Here is a 23344-nt window from a genome sequence, read left to right as displayed (position 1 = left end):
TATACAAATGCAAATACAAAAACTTAAAAAAAACTCCCCATGATGAGACATGGAGGCAGTGGTTTTTATATTTATGCAGAAAATTTTTGCAACATTTTAATATTTTTATTTTTTTCATATGTAAAGATATTTGTGTATTGCTGTACATCCTGTGTGTATTAAGTAATGTGTTAGAGGGGCATAGCTAACGTGATTTGCACTAGACTTTAGAGCAGTGTTCACCAAACTTGTCCCTGGAGGGCTGATGTCCTGCAGACTTTAGCTCCAGCCCTAATCAAACACACCAGAACAAGTTAATCAAGGTCTTACTTTGTATACTTGAAAGATTCAGGCAGGTGTGTTGAGGCGAGTTGCAGTTAAACCCTGCAGGGACACCGGCCCTCCAGGACTGAGATTGGTGATCCCTGCTTTAGAGCAGCTTTCAGTTGGTTAATGGCGCAGTCTACTTCAGTTCTTTAAAATAGAATGTACCAACAATGCACCTTAACACACCTCCTTTATAGACAAGCACACCCATGGCACGAATAGATTTGCTATTTAAACAACGTTCTGCAAAACGTGAAAATTAGGCTTGCACTGGTCTGAAAATCGTCTTGTGCCTTATTGCGCCTGGTGTATGAAAGGGTACTAAAATTACTTTTAATGTATTATTATTTATATATTTTTATATATTTATATATAAATATAATGTTTAATTACTAGATGAATCAGCATTTGTGAAAAAATGTAATTACTAGATGAATCAGCATTTGTGAAAAAAAATGTATGACAGTTTATACAAAAAAATTTGGTTGTATTAAATGTTTTATAAGTAGCAGAATCATGAAAATGAAGACTAATGAATGTAGTTAGTTATCTTTTGGGTTATTTTGCTGTGCGTTTTTGTTATTTGTGTCTGTACATGTCTGTATAGTTTTAATTTACATTAATCAAATTATTATTTTTTGTACTTTTTAAGTAATCTTTTTTAGGCTTATTTGCTTATTTTTATTTTCTGATTTTTCATTTAATCTTAATTTTATTTTATCTATTTAGTTATAATCTTTTATGTATTGTTTATTATTATTATTATTATTATTAATAATATTATTATTATTATTATTATTATCATCATCATCATCATTATTATTATTATTATTTTATTATTATTATTATCAATATTATTATTATTATTATTATTATTATATACTGTTTAATTACTAGATGAATCAGCATTTGAAGTCTGAATTATACAGTTGAAGTCTGAATTATTAGTCTTCCTGTGTGTGTGTGTATATATATATATATATATATATATATATATATATATATATATATATATATATATATATATATATATATATTTTTTTTTTTTTTTTTTTTTTTTTTTTTTTGTCATACAGTTATACAGTCATTGTATAACGGTGCTTTGTTCTGTAGACAAATATTGCTTAAGGTGGCTAATAATATGGACCTTAAAATGGTTTAAAAAAACGAAAAAACTGCTTTCATTTTAGTCGAAATAAAACAATTAAGAATTTCTATAGGAAAAAAAATATTATAAGCAATACTGTGAAAATTTCTTACTCTGTTAAACATCATTTGGGAAATATTTGTAAAAGATAAAAAATAACTCACAGGAGAGCGATTAATTTTGACTTTGATGTTGAAGATGTACTTCACCTTCTTTAAGTTTAGGTTTTGATGATTGACTGTTTGTGTTTGTGTGTGTTTTAGCTGTGTCCTGCGGGATGCCAGTGGCTCCAGTGAACGGAGGTGTTCTGGCTGCGGATTATTCTGCAGGGACTCGAGCCACTTATTTCTGCAATGACGGTTTCCGCTTGTCCTCCAAAGAAGTGACCAGCACCGTGTGCCAGGCCGACGGCACCTGGAGCAGCCATAATAAAATCCCCCGCTGCACAGGTGAGAGATCACACACGGCTCGCTATTATCATTATAAATTAGGGTTTAAGTGATTATATCGATCTGCTCACTTGGGTTAATGTTAAACACCTCCATAGAATCAATAATGGGGGATAGTTTAGCTTGTGTTCGCTAGCTTCAAGGCAGATCTGTATTGTATTCAGTGTTGCCATGAGAAAGCTTAGCTGATCATACCGGTATTTAAATATTCGGACAGTTTTTTTAGTTTTGATTGGTTTAATTCAGGGGTGTCGAACTCAGTTCCTGAAGGGCCGCAGCCCTGCATAGTTTAGTTCCAACCCAACTCCAACACACTTAAGCTGCGGTCACACTGGACTTTTTCTCCCCATAGACTTTCATTCATACGCACATGAATGCGTCAGACCGGAAATGCAAGGTTGTGCGGCAAGTTTCGCAGATCGATGCGTTGGAAAGTTTGAGCTTGGTGAACTCTGACATGCAAAAACGCATCACTTGACTGTAAGACCAATCGAGGATCAAAACATGACCTCTCTGGATAGAAGAGGTCGCAAACTGGGTTTGGATGGGTTTGTCGCAAACTGAGGGTGGGAGTGGGGGAGGGGGTGTTGCTGGTTTTTACTAATATTATTATTATTATTGTTATTATTATTATTATTATTTAAATATGTCTGCAGCATTTGAATTTGTAAGTTTATTTAATTTTTGGTACTTTTTAAGCTTATATTTATAAATGAATCAGCTTTATTTTGAATTTAATCTTTATTTTATTTAATTAATTCAATTATTCTATCGTATGTATTTTGGTTTATTGGTATTATTATTATTATTATTATTATTATTATTATTATTATTATTATTATTATTATTATTAGCATTAGAATTTGCATTATTATTTATATAATTATATCTGTAGTATTTAACCTTATTTTTAGTTTGTTTAATTTTTGCTATTTTTGAATTTTTTATATTGAATATAATAGTTTTATTTTTAATTAAATCTTCATTTTATTTTATTTTTATTTAGTAATTATCTTGTATGTATTTTTGTTTATTATTATTATTATTATTATTATTATTAGCATTATTATAGAATTATATCTGTAGTATTTAAACTTGTTTTAGTTTGTTTAATTTTTGTTACTTTTTAAAAAAAATTATATTATTAAATATAATACTTTTACTTTTAATTTAATATTTTTTTATTTAATTTATTTAGTAATGCTCTTGCATGTATCTCTGTTTATTATTATTATTTGTCAGGTCCTGTCTTCCCTGTGTTTGTTTTCATCATGTTACCTTCCCCATGTGCTCCTTTGTCCTCCACCTGTGTATCATTATAGTCATCATGTCCTGTGTATTTATACCCCTTAGTTTGGTTTGTCATTGTTCAGTATTCATAGTAGATGTTTGTCGGCAACTATGTAGTTCCTGAGTCTCCTGTGTTTCCTTTGCCCTTCCTAGTGAGTGTTAATAAGTCTACATGAACTCCTGCGATCCTTGCCTTCTTGATTGAGCCCAGGCGTGACATTATTATATTGTTATTTAATCCGTATGTCTGTAATATTTTTTTAGTTTGTTTAATTTTTTGGTAATTTTTTATTCCGATTTAATCAACAACTCATACCCACTTCAGCCTTTTCAATGATCATGTAAAGCTGTAAATGTACAAACACTTTTGACACTACTGTTTTTTTTTTTCTCAGTGGTGGTTTGTCCCAGTATTGGCTCCTTCACTCTGGATCACGGTAAATGGAGGATCGTCAATGGTTCACGCTATGAATACGGCACTAAAGTCGCTTTTACCTGCAATGCTGGATACTACCGGCTTGGCCCCGCCCACATTCACTGTACATCCAATGGGACGTGGAGCTGGAGGAATGAGCGACCTCGGTGCAAGGGTGAGTTATTAGCTTTATTTATAACCTGATCATTATTTCTGTGCAGTTCTGGAAAAACTTAGTCACTATTAACTTGTTTAAAATAGAGATCACGATTCTCTCTCACTTTGATTTTTATTTTAATTTAACTTAAAGTAAGTTGATTTCAGTCACACAGTACTATTTACTGTAAATTACTGCAATTTTGGTTACCAGTAAGATTGTAAATTTACAAGCACACTGTAAATTATAAATTAGCAGTTAGTGTAAAATTTACAGTAATTTACTGGCAATTTTGTTTACCAGCAAGTACAGTATAAGTTAATATTTGTAATTATAATATAAAAATACAGCACACTTGTAATTTATTTATTCACAGTGTAGTTTTAAATTTTACCAAAGTTGTCAGTAAGTTACTTTAAATTTTGAAGTATGTCTTTTTACAATGCAGCTAATGAATTATACAAGGAATTTTAAAGGGATAATTCACCCCAAATAAAAAAAAAAAATTCTGTTATCATTTTCTTACTCTTTACTTTATTTACTTGTTTGAGTTTCTTTCCTCTGTTGAACACAATAGAAGATGTTTTGTACATTGTGCTAAATACATAGTAGCAGAATATAAAAGAAACTTTTAACAAATAAAAGCAATAAAACAGTGAGTATTAAAAGCGAGAGAAAATAGATAGTTCTTTAAAACCGATTTAGACACAGAAATGGAGGGGGAAAGTCTAATGTAAATTTGTAGACTGTTCCAGAGTTTAGGAACAGTAAACGCTCGGATCACCTTGATTTTTAGGGCTTGTTTTGGGCTTGGTGGGTAAATTGAGATTATAAGATCTCAATGATCGTGAGGAGGTATACAGACAAAGCAAGTCTGTAAGGTACTGAGGCGCAAGATTATTGACAGATTTGTAAAAGAATAATACAATTTTCAAATCAGTTATGTATTAAATGGATAACCAGTAAAGTGCAGCTAAAATTGGAGTTACCGACTAATACTTGCGGGTGCCACATAGCGTAGTCTAGCAGCCGCATTTTGTACCAGCTGCAGACGAGAGAGAGAAGACTGAGAAATACCAAAATAGAGAGTTACATTAATCTAGATGTGTTGGGATGGTTAAATTCCCTCACCTGCCATTTTTTTACCATAAATTTTACAGATATTTTATTTTTTTTATTTATTTATTTATTTATTTATTTATTTATTTATTTATTTATTTATTTATTTATTTATTTTGTACAGTTTATCTAATAGTTTGAAAGTCATTGGTAATAGTACTAATAAAAAAGTAAGACTGAAGTTGTATAATAAAAAAAACAAATCAATAAATAAAATCATGACGATGAACTCTTTGGTTCAAACAAAGATTTAAATGCACTTTTATAGTCATCAAAAGTCTAATAAACATGCAAATTGCACTCATTTATTAATTAAGATTGTGCGGCTGTTAGAATCAGCGATTAATCACTTATATAATTAATCATGCGGCTCAACCTGAACATTAATGCTGTGCAAACCGTGACACGCACAATTCCCAGGTCTTGTTAGGCTGGCCACTTTTTAAGGTCAGAGCGAAGCAGACTGTGAGACTAATGATTTTGTCAATTGTGTCCTGAAGTGTGAAGGATTAGCAGCTTGTGCGGTGTCTCACTAGACACATGCCGTCTGTGGAGAGCTTTACTAGTTTTCAGGAGAAAGTCTGCAGATTCTGAAGAAAGGCTTTTAATGTTGACATGTGATGGAGGCAAACTGATATTAGTACACTGTGAAAAAATCCTGGTTGCCTTAAATTTTTAAGCTGAATCAAAATAACTGTATCAGTCCATTGAACTTATGTTAAGCTGACTTCCATAACTTGATAGTTATATATATATATATATATATACATAAATATATATATATATATATATATATATATATATATATATATATATATATATATATATATATATATATATATATATATATATATATATACATACATACATACATACATACATACATACATACATATATATATATATATATATATATATATATATATATATATATATATATATATATATATATATATATATATATATATATATTAGGGATATAAAAATATTGTAAATACCGTCATACCGCAATAGTAATTTTTTTCAATATTACCGTAAGCGCGTGACTCAATAAAACTATATTTCTGAGAAAAGTTTGCTTAGGCGAATGAATCGAACGAAGGTAGCGGGAACTACAATTCCCATCAGCCTAGGCGTGGCCATCATCCTTTGCGGTCTGTTGTCACTACAGATCCAGTAATGCGGAAATGGAGTGTGTTGCTAGTAGCGGGGAAGAAAAAGAGCTGGAAATGATCGAACCTAAAGCGGGTTTTAAATCGGATGTGTGGAAGCATTTCGGTTTCTTTCTAAAAACATACGAAAAAGGAGAAAAGGTGACAGACAAAGAAAAAAACAGTATGCAGGCACTGCCAGACTGTGGTGAAATATAAGTCGGGGAATTCGACTAAAAACAATCATGGGGACTGCAGAACACAGCACTCTTGTTAGATTGATGCAGACATTGACTTGTACCGTAAAGAGACCTCTATCTCACTCATGGCTTGTCCTCTCAAGTGGTGGAAAGACAATGCACAACGTTACCCACTGCTGTCAAACTTGGCTAAATTATATCTCTCTGTCCCAGAAACCCCAGTCCCAAATGAGAGTTTTTTTGTTTTTTGTTTTTTTTTTTCTGCTGCAGGGGACATTGTAAATGCCCAGAGATCCCAGCTTTTACCAGATTATATTTATATGATAATTTTCCTTAAAAAACCCATCTCTATCTAAGTGAGTGAGTGATTAAATGTTGAATGTGATGAGTTTTCAACAATACTAAACTGAAACTTAATTTTTTTTTTTTATTTATGGTTTAATAGTTTTTTGTTATTAAAATTGAAAAATTGAAGTTCCTGTTTCAAAACTTACAGATAGATGGCTAATTTGTATGTCAATGATATATTCAGTGCTAAGGTAAATAAACACTTTTGGCACTTTTTTTCTAATCTTTTCATTAGTTTTGTTTTTCCTGTAAATTTTTCAATAAATACCTTAACGTGCCATTCATACCGAGGTATTATCGTACCGTGAAATTCTGATACCGTTACATCCCTAATATATATATATATATATATATATATATATATATATATATATATATATATATATATATATATATATATATATATATATATATACATATACATAACATAACAAGTAAACTGACTATACCAAATCAACACCATAGACGAGTGATTTATTCAGCAATATTTCGCTTCATAGTTATTCATAATATGCATTTACTATTAATAAGCAGGGGACCTACCTGAGCTCAAACTTCCCTGTCGCCCTGCAAACGGAAGGGAGTCCCAGGCTCAAGGATCTCATGAGTTTAGGGGTCTCATGATAACATTTTGACTCCTGCCACTTTTGGCAATACTGCACAGAAACCATATGCCCGGCAATCATACTTCCAGTGCTCACTTGTTTGTCTAACCCCAATACTTTGTTCATTATTTGGCCAAAACCAAAAAGTGTTACTTTGTGCCCTGCTCTCTCCTATGTGTTTAAAAAAAAAAAGCTCTTTCATTAAACAGAAACCGGGGAAAATGTATATGAGAGCTGGTATTTTTCTAACCATGATAGACTCCTATTTCTCTAATGCATCGGTTGTGTTCACCGAAAGCATCTTACTTGCACTGAAGACTAAATAGGATATTGCAAAAACAAAAATAACAAATCCGACCAGGTAAATTCTCTTCCACATATCCTCTTTAACACGCAATCCAAAAGCGATTTGCAAATAGCACTGAATACATGCTGTTGTGTGTTTTTCATCATCATCAGCAGGTGCAGTGTTCAGATGGTTGGGTTATCAGTGTTGTGCGTCTGCTGTAAACTACAGGCGTGATGAATGTGTTTATGGCTCCCATATGAGAGGCACAATCTCAACATTAGAGGCGCTTTATGACTGATGGCGTCTGACAGGATCTGCACCCCGGCGAGATTCACCGCCGCGTCAATTTTCCAAAAACAACAACAATCAGAGGCGAGATGATGAGAAGTCCAAAACAGATGAAAAGATGATGCCGCTGTGGTTTTCCTGCTCCAGTAAAACGCACCGCAACAATGTGTCACGTATATATAATAAATCTCTCATCTCCTCCCCGCTGAAACATCCGCCTGCTCACTATATTTACAGACGCTTTTTAAGATGATAAGTCGGAAACTGTAGCTTCCTATCGTATCAAAATACAGAGTGATGTTACACTTTTAAAGGAGTTTGATAAAGATGGCATTTGCTTGTTACATTGAAAGTGTTAAAGAGCCCCTATTGTGTATTATAAAAGATCATACGTTGGTTTTGGGGGGTCTGCAAGGTCAAAAAACACTTCCATTGTCTTATAATATGCGTTTATTTTATGTAATTATTCCAATGACTCCTATATGATTTGTGCAGCGATTCATTTGTTCCCAAACCCCTCCTTAGCGCGATGCTAATGTTTGCGGATTGACCCAGTCTGTTGTAATTGGTTGACTGCATTCAGCAAGAGACGGAGAGAAATGCCCACCATAGAAGCAGCACAGAATTAGTGAGAGCCCAATGCATGAACACAACAAAGCAATGCAGTTAAACACCAGCATATTACTCTATTCTTAACGGTAATCCCAAGTTATAACAGCGACTCACAGTCAGTATTAATCCACACAGTGGCAAAAGTGGAACTATTTTGAAAACTGACTGCCCCGCAAGTGTGAGGAACACCTGATGATGGCCTTAGCAAAGAACAACGGCAGAGGATCACGAGTTCAGAATCGCATTTAAGCCGGTATAGAAAGAAGCACGTGTCGCATTTTCAACGTTGTTTTGGACACAATATGTGAATAGCCCTTGAAGATTTAACCTGAGAGATACAGTACAAGCACTGATCTATAATGACCCGTTTCCACTGAGTGTTACGGTGCTGTTCGGTACGCTTTTATGGTCCTTTCCAGTGTCAAAAGTTAACTAAAAGCGAACCGTTTCGTACCACTTTTTGGCCACCCTTTGCAACCGGTGCCTAAGCACGAATAACATTTACAAATACATAAATAATTGACCACAGTTATTAAAGGGGTGGTCCACAGTGTATTTTTAAGGCTCAGTTTTGTTTATAAGATGCAAAGCAATGTGTGCTCATCCTTCACTTGTAGAAAATCATGTTATTTTTTATATATATCTTACTTTGATTATATACAGCTACTCAGCTAACATGAACACGACTGTCATATTTCCTAGTTCCTCTGAAAGACCCACCTTTAAGAGGCTTTAATTGGTCAGTGGCTGCATAGAGAGACTCTGAAAGCAGCTGCTTAAAGAGACACTTCATGCACTGTTGAATATTCACAACTTTTTGACGGATAAAAGATCTGTTGCTAAATTGTTAACGGTGCAAAACAGCATTTCTCATTGCTTACATCCTTGTTTATGTCCTTGCTACAACATACTGTTAACGATAGACACTGTGCCTGTAAAAGATCAATTTTTACAAATAAAAGTACTTACAGGTTGTGGGTCACAATCCACAGCTTTGTCGGTTGAAGGAGTTTAGCCGAATTCAGCACTAAACTGGGAGAGATTCTAAAAGCTGTTCTTTGTCAAATGCTAGCTATATATTTTTTATAATTCTCTGGAACATGATTTAAATAAACTAAGCATTTTTTCTCTTTGTGTCATGTCCTTTGGAAGCCCAAATACAGAAACAGAAAGAGCTCTGTGGAAATAGCAGCGTTTTGTCAGGATTGTGGATGGGAAATGGGGAAACAGGAGCGAGGACTCAAGTGCAGGAAAAATGGGAATTTATTAAAAAATAAAAATAAAATAAAATGCAAAACAAGAATTTACAAAACCAGAGTGGCAGAACCCTGACACATTTAGACAACATTTTACAACATTTTAGACGACATTTTACAAAATTTTACGACTTTCTCTGCTGTACCATTTCAGCGCCTCTGGCCACACCCCTTTGCTGCGCAGGATGTGTGCACTTGGTGAATGTGCGTAACCTGAAAAGTTTGTTATCTCTCTAGCCCAGATGTATTTTTTTGTAGTCCCCAATCTTTGTTCGCTGTAGGCTTTACTAAGCTTACTCTGTTAAAGTCAATGTCTCTCTTTGCATTAAATTTTTAGCATATTCCATTCAGAGATGTTGTTTATGTTCACACAGCTACATTACACATCAACTAAAGCTTAAAATATGATATCGTAGTGGACCAGCTCTAAGTATTATTTTCTGGATGGAAAAAATTAAACAAAACACATTAAGTTAAAAAAATACACAAGTACAAAAAAAAACAACGACATAAAAATACACAAAATTCTATAGTTTTTTAATGTATTTTTTTATTTTGTCTTTCCAGTAAATATATATTTAAAAATGAGTAAAATCTCTAGCGCTAGTTTCTGCTTAAAACATAAAAACAAATTACAAGTTAGCATAAACCTACAATATGATCAAAATTGTCAGTAAACAAAACTCAAAATTCAACATCATTGTGCTTTCCACATTAACAGAATGCATATTCATTTTTTTTTTAAAGTCCAGATCATTTGTTTTGGAAAAAAAGAGAAAATCTACTTTTGCAGTAAACCTATACGACTGCAGCTATACTAAATCGATCAAACGCAGCTCTGACTACTGAAGCCATAAATCATTTCTAAACAGTCTTATCCATCCACAGGTCAGATATTTTCCTCATTGTGTTGTTTGTTTTCAGGGGTGTAAATCAAAGCTGTGTGTGTGTGTTGCGTGTCGACTCATTCTGTTCTCTATTGCCTTTCACTGCAGTCATTTCGTGCGGCGAGCTGCCCACTCCTCCTAATGGAAAGAAAATTGGGACGCAGACGACCTTTGGAGCAACAGCTATTTTTACCTGCAACTCTGGCTTCATACTGGTGGGCTCCACTGTACGGGAATGTCTGCCATCGGGTCTCTGGAGCGGGACGGAGACTCACTGCCTGGGTAATACAGAAAAAAAAAAACTTCTGTCTGTTCCAACATCAGCATGCAGCACTATACATGCAGGTTTTTTTAATGAAAATCAGGTCCTGAAAGGACAAAGAAGAGTTTTGTGACATTTAGTTTGGATTCTTGTACAGTACAAAATTAATAGATTTTTTTTGTTTAAAAAATGTCCCAAGTAATGTTTAGCAACGTCATTTTAACTGAATTTCATATAATCTGTTGTTTTGTTTGTTTGTTTGGCTACAGAACAAACCAGTGCAGGCTACAATATGGACATACCCAAGGTTGGGTTAATGTTTACAATTAGATTTAACCTTCACTTTACAACCCAACAGTTGGGTTTGTCCATATTTGACCCAACCCAGCATTTTTAGAGTGTAGAATTAAGCTTAAGGTGCAATTTACAGGTCCTGTGAAGTGCTTTAAAAAGTGCTTTTTTGTCCTAGCCCTAACCCTAACCTAGTTAAGCAATAAATGCTACCTACCATTAAATGCTACCAATAAATGCTACTTACCATTAAATGTTACCTAAATGGCAAGTTTTTTAAAATGTTAGTGTAAGTGTGTTAGTCTTAATATAAGCTAGTGTGCTCCCAAACAGTAACACAATTGGCATTTAGAAGATATAAACATCCAAAGGTTGCTGTTCGTCACTTATGACCGATTAACAATTTTTGTGACAACTTCATGATTTAGTTTCTCAACAAATCTTCTGACCAATCAAATGCTCTTTACTACTAGATACTCTTTACTAGGTACTAGGCACTCTTTACTACTAAATACTCTTTTACTACAAGATGCTATTGTTATATGAGCTTAATCTCAAGTTTTTTTTCATTGGTGGAGCTGGGATTAAAACTATATGCTATTGGTTGTTTTTTTTGTTTTTTCAAAAAGGGGAGGAGCTACTCTGTTCCATACTGTCTTTTAGTTAAGATTATGTCATTGAATTAAAAAAAAAAAACATTTCAAAACATTTCACAGGCGCTTTCAATTGCACTTTAAGCTGAATACTACACTAGAGGTCTGCATTCCCGCGGCTGTCCCTTGGGCGCCGCAGGACCCGACCAGATTTCTGCGGCGCGGGAATAAATTTCCGAATAAATCGTGGGATCGGTCGGTAACGGGTTTAATTTGGGACGGGAGCGGGCTGTCTAGCAATATCGCGGATATTGCTATGCGAATGAGATAGAGATTTTAAAAAATCAATCGGGCCAGATGCGGCGGCCATAAGCGAGCCGACGCTGCCGCATCCGCGCTGGAATCGGCCCGTGAGTAATGTGCGCTGCGGCCCGGAGCTGGCGCGACTCAGTATTTATATACCTTCATATAAAACCTTTTGGTATTACATTGGTACTTGATACATGGTATTACAAGCCTTTGAGTTGATATAACAGCAAACGCCTTTGTGTCTGCTTGGAGAGAGATTTGTCTGTGTGTGTGTGCTTGGTGCTGTGTGTGTGTGTTTATACAGACAGCTTGGCTGTCTAAACTGTATAGCTGGGGGATTTTCGGTTTTGTTGTCCCCCGCTCTTTAGCGAGATCGGGCGCGGCGGGCAGAAAACGGGGCGGGGCGGGCAGCGGGACAATAAATTCTTAATATAAGCGGGAGCGGTCGGGTTCAGGCTAAAACCTGGCGGGTGCGGGCGGGAGCGGGATTCAAAATTTAGTCCCGCGCAGATCTCTATACTACACTCTAAAAATGCTGGGTTGTTGGACCCCAAGATTGGGTCAAGTATGGATAAACCGAACTGTTAGGTTAAAAAGTGGTTTCAATCTATTTGTAAACGTTACCCCAACCTTGAGTTTGTCCACATTTGACCCAACATACCTAGCAAGATTATTGTACAGTTGAAGATAAAAATAACTGAATTTGTGTTGTTTAGCAAAGCAGTGAATTTTTCACTCCATTTTATGTAAAATGTTTTTCTTCTAAACATTTCTTGTTTGTTTTTTTTTTTCAATTGGCTACAGAACAAACCACAATTGTCCTAACCCTAACCTAGTTAAGCATTTAAAGGTCATGTGAATTTAAAATACATTTGTTTAGATGCTAGAATTAGTGTGTTAGTTTTAAGGATCTATAAGCTAGATTTATAAGCTAGAATGCTCCAAAACGGTGACAGAAATGGGCATTTAGAAGATGCAAACATCCAAAGCTTACAGTTTGTCACTTCTGCCTAAATGGAGCAACATTTTTTGGGACATCACCTCATGCTTCAGTTTCTTATCAAATCTACTGACCAATCAAATGCTCTCTAGTATCTAACAGATTCAAGATGCTTTAACATGCTATTGCTTTATGTGCTTAATCTCCACCTCATTGGCAGCGCTGTGATTAAAAACAAAACGTTATTGGCTGTTCTGAAAAAGGGGAGGAGCCAGGGCTTAATTTGTGCCGGATCCGACACCTCTGAAATTTGATCCGGCACCTTATTTTATCGATCCCACTCCTCAACCTTCCTCTGTTCACTTTCACTTTCTTCTGCAACTCCTCAACCTTGCTTACGTTCGTCCGCGACAACTTAAAAAATGCTGGGTTGTTGTGCATTGGGTCAAATATGGACAAATGTAGCTATTGGGTTATAAAGCAAACTTTAAATCTAGTTGTAAACATTACCCCAAACTTGGTTTTGTCCCAACGTATTTGACGCAACATTGGGTTTAAACAACCCAGCATTTTAAAAGTGTAGTATCTTGCAAGGCTCTCATATAGTTGAAGGCAAAAGTCTCCCAAGTGATGTTTAGCAAAGCAATGATTTTTCACTGCATTTTTTTTTATATGTTTTTCTTCTAAAGATTTTTTTTTTATTGGCTACAGAAAAAAACACTATTGTCCTACCCCCAACCCTAACCCCAACTTGGTTAAGCATTTTAAATGTCTTGTGAATTTAAAATATATTTTTTAGATGTTAGTATTAGTGTGTTAGTCTTAAGGATATCTATAAGCTACCATGCTCAAAAATAACGACTAATGATTAGAGAAAAAATTATGTACTGTCATCATGGCAAAGACAAAAAAAAAAGAGTTATTAGAAATGAGTTATTAAAACTATTAGGTTTTTAAAGTGTTGAAAAAACTCTCTGTTAAACAGCACTTGGGGAAACATATCAAAAAGAATTAAAATTGTAAAGAAGGGCTAATAATTTTGACTTGTAATTTTGCTGTGGTTTTATGTCTTTGGCTGATAGTGTATGCAGAACATGTATCGACGCATGCAGATAAAAGCTCTGCTCTTAAGCGTAGTGAGCTGCCTGCGTAGGGACAAAAGCTTCATTATTATGCCTTCTTAGAGAGCAGATTTTGACCTTGACGGAGAAGGCAATCCCATAATGCAAGTGTGAGGTTTCTCGGTGGAATTAAAAAAATAAAATAAAAAAATGTTAGCGGATGGAATTGGTGTGAGATTTAAGCTAATGTCATTTAATATTTATGGGTATCACTTAAAAGGTGCGATTTTAAATTTTTCATCCGTTTTATGCATTTGGCACATGGCTTATATGCAGAGGCTTGCGTTATGTAAAATATGAAAAATATACAGTATGTATTCATATTTCTCTGCATGTTTTGTTCTTTGTGGTGTAAAAAAAGTCCAGAAATTCACCTTAAAATATTTGTAAAATTTTGTCAGGTGTTAGAGTGCAAAAATATTATTTATAACTTTTATAATTTTCTTTAAAAAAAAAAAAAAAAGAATTCAGGACTGATGTTGGGCTTAAGAAAGCCTGACCAGTAAATCTGAACTTTCTCCAGAGCTTGAAAAGTGAAGGTATTGCGGTTCATACAATTAATCGGATGGATGGATGGATGGATGGATAAACAGATTACTAAGTTACTTGCATTTTTATAATGTTGCTAGCATGTTCATAACATGTTTTAACAATGCTTTTATATCCATTTTAAAGCAATTTGCTAAATTACTAGTAGGAATTAATTGCACTTCTTCAGATTTGTTTTAGCATTTAATGCAGTGTTAGCATGAATTGCTAGCATTTTTCATTGTTTTTTAAAGCTATAAGGTGATTTTCAGAGTCTTTATACTTTAATAATCACAAACATTTTAGATAGATTTTTTTAAATCCAATTATAATGAAGTATTGCACAGTGTGGAAATAATTTTTTTTTATATATATAATATTTTTGTATAAATAAATTCTTGCAAAACCATAAAAACATTGCTGCAATATTTTCAATAATTTCAGTCCGTGCATTCACTGGGAAACATTTTGTTTTGTTTTCAAGTGAAAATACATAATTTAGATCAAATTACATTCTCTTGATTAGCCTAAAATTAACTATTTAGCCCTGTTTTCTGAAAGACAAATATAAAAGCAAAGTGTAAATTGAGCTTGAAACAAGAAACATATCTGCCAACAGTGTAAAAAAAATATGCTTCCCTTTAAATTAATTCTTTACCTCATCACATTTGCAGGTATTTTATTCTAATTTGAAGGAAACAAAACAATATTGCAGTCATCAAAGCTTTAAAGTAAACATAAGGCAGTGCTGTCCTGTTGAGCTATCAAAAATAATTCAATTCAGTTAAAAATGTAGTGATTAGGTATACACTACCTGACAAAAGGATTGTTGTCGATCCCTGTTGTAAGAGCAGCAAATAATAAATTGACTTCTAGTTGATCATTTGGAAAAATGGCAAAAGGTTTTTTTTTTTTTTTTTTTTTTTTTTTGATGAATCATCTGTTAAACTGCATCCCAATCATCACAAATACTGCAGAAGACCTATTGGAACCTGCATGAACCTAAGATTCTCATAGAAATCAGTCAAGTTTGGTAAAGGTAAAATCATGGTTTGGGATTACATTCAGTACGAGGGCGTGTGTGAGATCTGCCGAGTAGATGGCAACATCAACAGCCTGAGGTATCGAGACATTTGTGCTGCCCATTACATTACAAACCACAGGAGAGAGTAAATTCTCCAGCAGGATAGCGCTCCTTCTCATACTTCAGCCTCCACATCAAAGTTCCTGAAAGCAAAGAAGGTCAAGGTGCTCCAGGATTGGCCAGCACAGTCACCTGACATAAACATTATTAAGCATGTCTGGGGTAAGATGGAGGAGGCAATGAAGATGAATCCAAAGAATCTTGATGAACTCTGGGAGTCCTGCAAAAATGCTTTCTTTGCCATTCCAGATGACTTTATTAATAAATATTTGAGTCATTTCAGAGATGTATGAATGCAGCCCTCCAAGCTCATGGAAGTCAAACACAATATTAATTATTTTTCCACTGCAAAATTACTTAATATTCTATACTGTACATTATTTTCTGTTACGTGAGAAGACTTTTGTCTAAGCACAGTCAGACCTTACTGTCCTTATTAAATAATTAAACATCAAGGCATGATTATATCTTATTTTGGTCAAATAAATGTAATCTTAAGGCTGTTGCCTTTCATATTAGCCACTTCTAAGACCAAATAAACAACTAGAAGTGAAGTTATTATTTATTATTCCTAAAAATTGGATAGACGACAAGACCTTTTTCAGGTAGAGTAGATTGTGTGATTTTATACTCTGAATTTTTAAAGTGTTTCCCTAGCAACTTAATCATGTTGCCTTGGTTTTATAAATGATATGTATGCACTATACTTCTGTAGGTTTTGAAACTCCTTGTGGAACATTTCTCCATTGTGTTTGCAAGTGTCTTCATGTAGTAGAATAATTTCAGGTCCAAAGCGCCCAACAGAAAATGAAGTGAGAGGGACAGAGGTGAAGAAATGATTTCTGCAGTAGTTCAGCGGACGCAGTGCTCTGTGAAGTGTGCCGGCCTCTGCTGAGTTCTGTCATCAATCATATCTGAGCGAGGAAAAAAAGACCTGACAGCTCTCCATTTGCAATCTTTCTTTGTCTCTCGTCGGTACTAAAGCAATGTTGTGCATTACTTTGTCCACCAAAAAGAGCCTTGGATTCCATTGTGTTGATCCTCGGATGCATCGATATTGCAGTATCTGTTGTGGGATTGAGCGGTGGCTGTCCGTGGGCGGATCATGAATATATCTCTATTCAGCACGGCGCACAATGAAATTCACTCAAGTAGGACATGGTCTCGCGGTAACATTTCTGTCACATCGCAGGCATGGGGATTGGAAAACACATTTAAAGAATATGGATTCGGATTCCTAAATCGCTTTGCAAATTGATAAATAGCCGTGGAAATGATTGTGTTTGGGGGATTTGATTAACTTTGGAAGTCAGGGTTTTTTTTTTTATTGCGTTCATTACTCCTCGTAATAAAAAAAGTTTTTCAAGTGTAATCAAGAAGTCACAAACTCATTTCAAGCAATAAAACAAATGAAAAGGACAGAGCAAATATAGAAAACGAAGTAAACAGTAAACACAGTGTGCGAGATATTAAAGGAAGCTAACAGCAGGGTGAAAGTCAACATTTATTGACTCAAAGAAATACATCGGTGGAACTAAAGATGGAGGCATGGATGGAAGGATGGATGGATAAATAAAATGATCAATGGATGAATGGATAAATAGAACGATAGATAGACAGATAGATAGATAGACAGACAGACAGACAGACGGACGGATGGATGGATGGATGGATATTTGGATGGATGGATGGATGAATGAATAAATAGAACGATGGATGGATGGATGGATGGATGGATGGATGGATGGATGGATGGATGGATGGATGGATGGACGAATAAATAGAAAGATGGATGGATGGATGGATGCATGGTTTTATGGATGAATAAATAGAATGATGGATGGATGGATGGATGGATGGATGAATAAATAAATAGAACGATCGATGGATAGATGGATAAATAGAACAATAGATGGATGGATGGATGGATGGATGGATATATAGAATGATCGATGAAAGGATGGATAAATAGAACGATAGACAGATAGATAGACAGACAGATGGATGGTGGATGGATGGATAAATAGAACGATCGATGGATAGATGGATAAATAGAATGATGGATGGATGGATGGATGGATGGATGGATGGATGGATGGATGGATGGATAAATAGAATGATCGATGGATGGATGGATAAATAGAACGATAGATGGATAAATGGATGGATGGATGGATAAATAGAACGATGAATGGGTGGATGGATGGATGGATGGATGGATGGATGGATGGATGGATGGATGGATGGATAAATAGAACGATCGATAGATCGATAGATAGATAGATAGATAGATAGATAGATAGATAGATAGATAGATAGATAGATAGATAGATAGATAGATAGATAGATAGATAGATAGATAGATAGATAGATAGATAGATAGATAGATAGATAGTATTTAATATGTTGCTAGGAGTTTTCTAGCAGGTGCTAGCATACTGTTGACGTATGTGATAGCCTGTTTTAACCTGAATGATGCAAGAATTAATATTTTCGCAAATTGTTAACTTGTTTTAGCACATTCTTAGCATGCTGTGGAAATTGTTTAGCTTTTTTATTTTGTGCTAGCATTCTCATGATGTCTTCTAACAATATTTAATAAGTTGCTAACACATTACTAGCATGGTATAAGTTACAATGTTTCAAATTAGCTTCCTTTGATTTCAACAGGCTGAAGCGGGCATGGGAATTTTAAAACAAAGTAAAAGAATATGGACACTGATTTGTCATAGATTGTTGTCACATAGTTGCTAACATTTTAGCAATGCTAGCTTACTTGTTTTAACAAGTTTCGAACATGTATTAGCTTATTTTTTGCATTATTCAATAGTTTTGATAGTACGTTTCTTGCATGTTTATTTTAGCAAATAATTCACATGTTTTACTGCATTCTTAACATGTTATGGAAATTGGTTAGCTTAATTTAGCAAGTTACTATCATGTCTTATAATGTGCTAGCATGTCCATGTCAATATTTAAAATGTTGATAGCAGATTTCTAGCAGGTGCTAACGCATTACAAATAGAAATTTTCAAATTTACTAACATGTTTAGCACAGGGCTAGCATGAATTGCTAGCATTTACTAGCTGTACTGATAGGTGTTTTACTATGGCTGTATCTGAAATTGCATACATAAAGTATGTACTACATTTGAATATACTGCTATAAGTATGTTCTATATAGTATATGAATGTAAGTAGTATAAGTGGAAATTGAGCATCCTACAATCCACCATTTGTCATTATCACATGACCTACCTGCATCAGGTGCGTCACTTCACTCCCATTCATGAATTCTCATGTGTTGCATTATGGGATAGCGTAGCGTCGATTGGATGCACACTACAGAATCTCGCCGGAAGTAGTAGGTCATGCGGGTATTTCTGGCATACTGTTTTTCAAATACTATCAATTCAGACACTGTTTGACTCGTGTACTGTTTTTAGCGTATTATATAGTAGGGAAGTATGCGATTTTAGACGCAGCCTATCTGTATAGTATAGTAGTAGTGCACATTTTGACCAATTTATACAACTCCATCTGATACTCCCTGCAAGAATCCAATCCCATAATGCATTGTGGTATTTCTCTGAAACATTTCAGATTTGCAGTAATTGCGTATTAAAAGAGTGTCATTCATTCAGAGTGGAACGTGTCTTTCTTCTTAATCACATTAAACAGAGGGGAATCATATTATTTTACGCTCAAATGTTCTCTGCTCTTTTTTTTTCCCAGCCGGACACTGTGGCATTCCTGAACGGATCGTGAACGGTCAAGTGATCGGGGAAAACTTTGGCTACAGGGATACAGTGGTCTACCAGTGCAATCCGGGTTTCCGGCTCATCGGTTCCTCCGTGCGGATCTGCCAACAGGATCACAACTGGTCCGGGCAGCTGCCATCCTGCGTGTGTGAGTAATGCGCAATAACATGCGGCAAGTTTTGGTTTACATCCAAAGGATTAGTTTGACATGTAATGCAGGCAAACCCCCATTCAGCGCATGACAGGCATCAAGCTGAAATCCTGACGTTACATTTGATGAGGGAAAACACCAACACCACCTGACTCTGTGTGGGTGATTTGGATGTTTTCCTCGCTTTATTTGTGATCCGGCAGTATGCAAAGCTTCTTAGATGAATGCTTACATACAAGTTGCATTTTAATTTTTCTTGTCAAGCATTGGAGATTATTCTTCTGCAGACTGATGGAAGTACGCTAGCAGTCAAAAGAACATGCTTGGCTGATGTTTCATCATCTTAAAACAGCCTTTTGATCTAAAAAAAAAAATGCTTGAAGTGGGTTTACAAATGAACAAGGATTTCATATGGATTTCTTCCAAAGTTTCTGTAGTTTTGTTTCTTTTGTTGTTTTATTAGTTAGAGTGAATCTTCTTTGAATGGTGTAGCCTGTGAGCAGGGTGGTCAGATGCACTAACAAATAAGATTTATTTATTTTTTGTCTTGGTTCACTTGGTTCGTCTAGATCAGTGGTCTCAAACTCAATTCCTGGAGGGCCGCAGCTCTGCATAGTTTAACTCCAACCACCCCCAACTTGCACCTACGTAATAGAGTGGAGGAACTATGACGTCAATTTGTATGCAAAAACCCGGAAGCGAGTTAGCATTTTAGCACTTCCGGTTCCCTCGTCCCAAAGTCAATGGGTTTTTTGAATGGGGTTTCAGTAAAATCGCTTAAATAAGGTCAGTGACAAACAAAAATTCAAGATATTTTCACGTTTTGTTCTATACAAAACAAACGTTTTGTTTGTTGATTAGTCATTTTTTATTTAGAATTATTAAATATTTTCCCCAAACATATAAATTTTTGGACTGTTATCATAAGTTGTTAGATTTCAGATTTGAGCGGGGTCTGGTTGCAGACCTGGCGCAGTGCAATCTGAGCTGCATCCAATGCTTTTAACCCTCTGGGGTCTGAGGGTGTTTTGGGGCTCTGGAGAAGTTTTGACATGCACTGACATTTGTGTTATTTTCAGTATCTTAAAAACATATTAATGGCTAAAGTGTGATATCACTGTAAACAGCACAAGTTGGGCTACAATAATACATAAGCAGCATGTTTGTATGTGTTTGTGTTTTTGAGAAAGAAACGTTTATGCATGGTCACCTAATCCCACCCCTAACCCTACCCCTCACAGTGACGTCACTCACTCCATTGAGTGCATTTTATCTTACATTGCATCGCTGAGTGATGCAATCTGAGCTTGCATCATAAAGGCTGCATCCAGATACTATTGCCAGATTTGGCTTTAGTACTTGCTAAACTCATATATTTTCACAAAATATATTATTGTATAGCGTTTTATAGAAAATATAAATGTAAAAGATAGATGAGAGGTGTACTCATACATGCTCAGCACTGTATATTACAAAGAATTCAAATACGGTACTAATTTTGGCTTTTTTTTTTCTCCTCAGCCATCAGCTGTGGTCATCCGGGCAGCCCGATCTACGGCCGTACGGTTGGTGACGGCTTCAACCTAAATGACGTGGTGACCTTCTTCTGTAATAAGGGCTACATTCTGGAAGGGCCGTCTGAAGCGCAGTGTCAGTCCGACCGGCAGTGGAGCCAGCACCCACCCACATGCAGAGGTTTGCACATCAAATCACTCCTTTTCTCATTACACTCAAATCTAAGCACTGTGGCGTTGATGGAAATGACTTTCAGGCTGCGACGGTTTAAAAAAACCAAAAAACCCAATGACCAATTTCAGCCCTCTGGCCCTCTTTCAGCCAACACTAACACATTGAGTCACGGTGTGAATAGTGACAGATTAGCTGTAGATGAGATGCATGTTCTGAATGTAATCTGTGCTTTGTTAGTGGCGTGATTACGAGGGTCTCTGAGGATGGTCTGTAGTGGCGGAGTCTGACAACACACTGGATGAACAGATCAACAGAGATGCTGGCTTGATTGCTGGACTGGATTTTGGTTTTTGTAGGTTAATTGTCAAGAAATACGTGGGTTTATCTCATCGAAGAGGCTGTGATCTAATGTTTGGTCCTTGGTTTTATTCACATCGAGTTTAACCGTTTATTCACAAATACAAAAATAATACAAAATTAATAATGCTTTACTTGAATGGGAGTTCATAAGACTGTCATAAACCCTTTATAATCATGAAATTACATGTCGTGAATATGAATTAAATTGTATGCATGTTTTTGACAACTATTATTATGTGATTTTAAATGCAAATATGACATTGTTTGAGATGTTTGTCTCAACAACTTGACATTATCAAGACAGCATAACTTGTCATAAATCCGTCATAAACATAATTGTCATGAAGCCAGTATTTTTGTGCCGCAAATATTTTTTTCCAATCACTTTGAACAAAATTTGTCGACATAGCCTCATTCCGACAAGGTAGCCCTACTCTGGAGATTGCGAATTATAGTGCGAATTGTAGTTCGTATGGCTGCAATCATCTTTAAAATGAATGCTACGGGGCAGAATGACGTCGCTCCTTTTCGCGTTTACTGTCTGACTGCTTAACCTCCGGTTTTCCCGCTGTTACCAGTTTGTCCAGTCACTTGCCACGTACGTCGGCGGACTTGAGAAGCAGTAAGTAGTTAACCATGACACGAGGTCTGAGTCTGTCAAAGAACGGTTCCAAAAAGCGGGTAAGACAAAAACAAAAGCCAAAAAAATAATCTAAACAAGTAAATAACAGTGAGAATGTGGTAATATCTGAAAATGTGGTGAAAATCAGAAGAGGGCTTTTCTTTTTCTCGCTTGCTTTTTTGGGTGTAGGAAAGTGCGTGGGCGCTGGTCGATCTGTGCTTTTGAAAACACTAGTGGTTGGGTTTATGGAGGGAGGAGGGTGGGTCAGTCGATCAGTCAGTCAGTCGAAAGCAGCCTCTGGTGGATTTATGTAATGGCACTTGCAAGAGAAATTGAGATCTCAAAAAGCGTACAAAGTGGTCTCTAGTGGATTCGTGAAAACAAAAAGCTGAATGTTTTCAAAATGAACCGGGGTTGGAATTTGTCATTAAAATTTCTTAGTAAAAGTGTCAATACTCTGTCAAATAATTGTATAACAGTGTCTTTAATATTTATTGATTTAATAATTAATTTTAATGACAAAATTTAATTTGTACCACTGAAGGCCAAGACAAATATTAATGATACTGTTGTTAAATTCACGAAACAATTAATAACCTCATGGCAATCATGTTCATGACAAGTTTATAACAAGCTGTGTTGTCTTGATAATGACGAAGACAAAAATTATGTAATTAAGTTGTCATAAAGAAGTAAAAAAAATGTAATCTTTGTATTTTAAATGACATAACTAAGCTAACGACACTTAATGACCTTCATATTCATATCAATGGCCCGGTCATGATTATAAAGTATTTATGATTGTGAAAGTGTGAGAGTTTAATGAAAGATCTGCTTCATTTTAAGATTGAATAAAAAAATGTAATTAGATTTAATTTAACTTTACAAAAAAAAACTTTAAGGGAAATAAAAAATTATAAATCATAAATGGATGTATGAAAACCAAGAAATTTAAATGATTTAAATAAATTAAACAGGAAATGTGAAAATTTGATGTTTGTTTAAAATTTGAAGACATGAATAAATAGATACACTCATATATAAATGCACAATG

At 35.1% G+C, this 23344-nt stretch overlaps 1 protein-coding gene across 5 annotated transcripts in view; it reads left to right on the top strand.

Moving 5' to 3' along the window:
- The window catches only part of csmd3a (CUB and Sushi multiple domains 3a), a 598216-nt gene that overhangs the window by 444371 nt on the left and 130501 nt on the right, over positions 1 to 23344 (top strand). For all 5 annotated transcript variants that reach the window (XM_068214255.2, XM_068214256.2, XM_021467030.3 and 2 more), the window contains 5 exons: positions 1717 to 1902; positions 3588 to 3782; positions 10628 to 10801; positions 19443 to 19616; positions 21141 to 21314. In XM_068214255.2, coding sequence (XP_068070356.1) covers positions 1717 to 1902; positions 3588 to 3782; positions 10628 to 10801; positions 19443 to 19616; positions 21141 to 21314 — 903 coding nt within the window. The remainder of the gene's footprint in view (positions 1 to 1716; positions 1903 to 3587; positions 3783 to 10627; positions 10802 to 19442; positions 19617 to 21140; positions 21315 to 23344) is intronic.

Source organism: Danio rerio, chromosome 16, assembly GCF_049306965.1.
Source record: "Danio rerio strain Tuebingen ecotype United States chromosome 16, GRCz12tu, whole genome shotgun sequence".
NCBI lineage: Eukaryota > Metazoa > Chordata > Actinopteri > Cypriniformes > Danionidae > Danio > Danio rerio.
The sequence above is the reverse complement of the archived record's forward strand: the minus strand, read 5'-3'. Positions and strand labels throughout refer to the sequence as shown.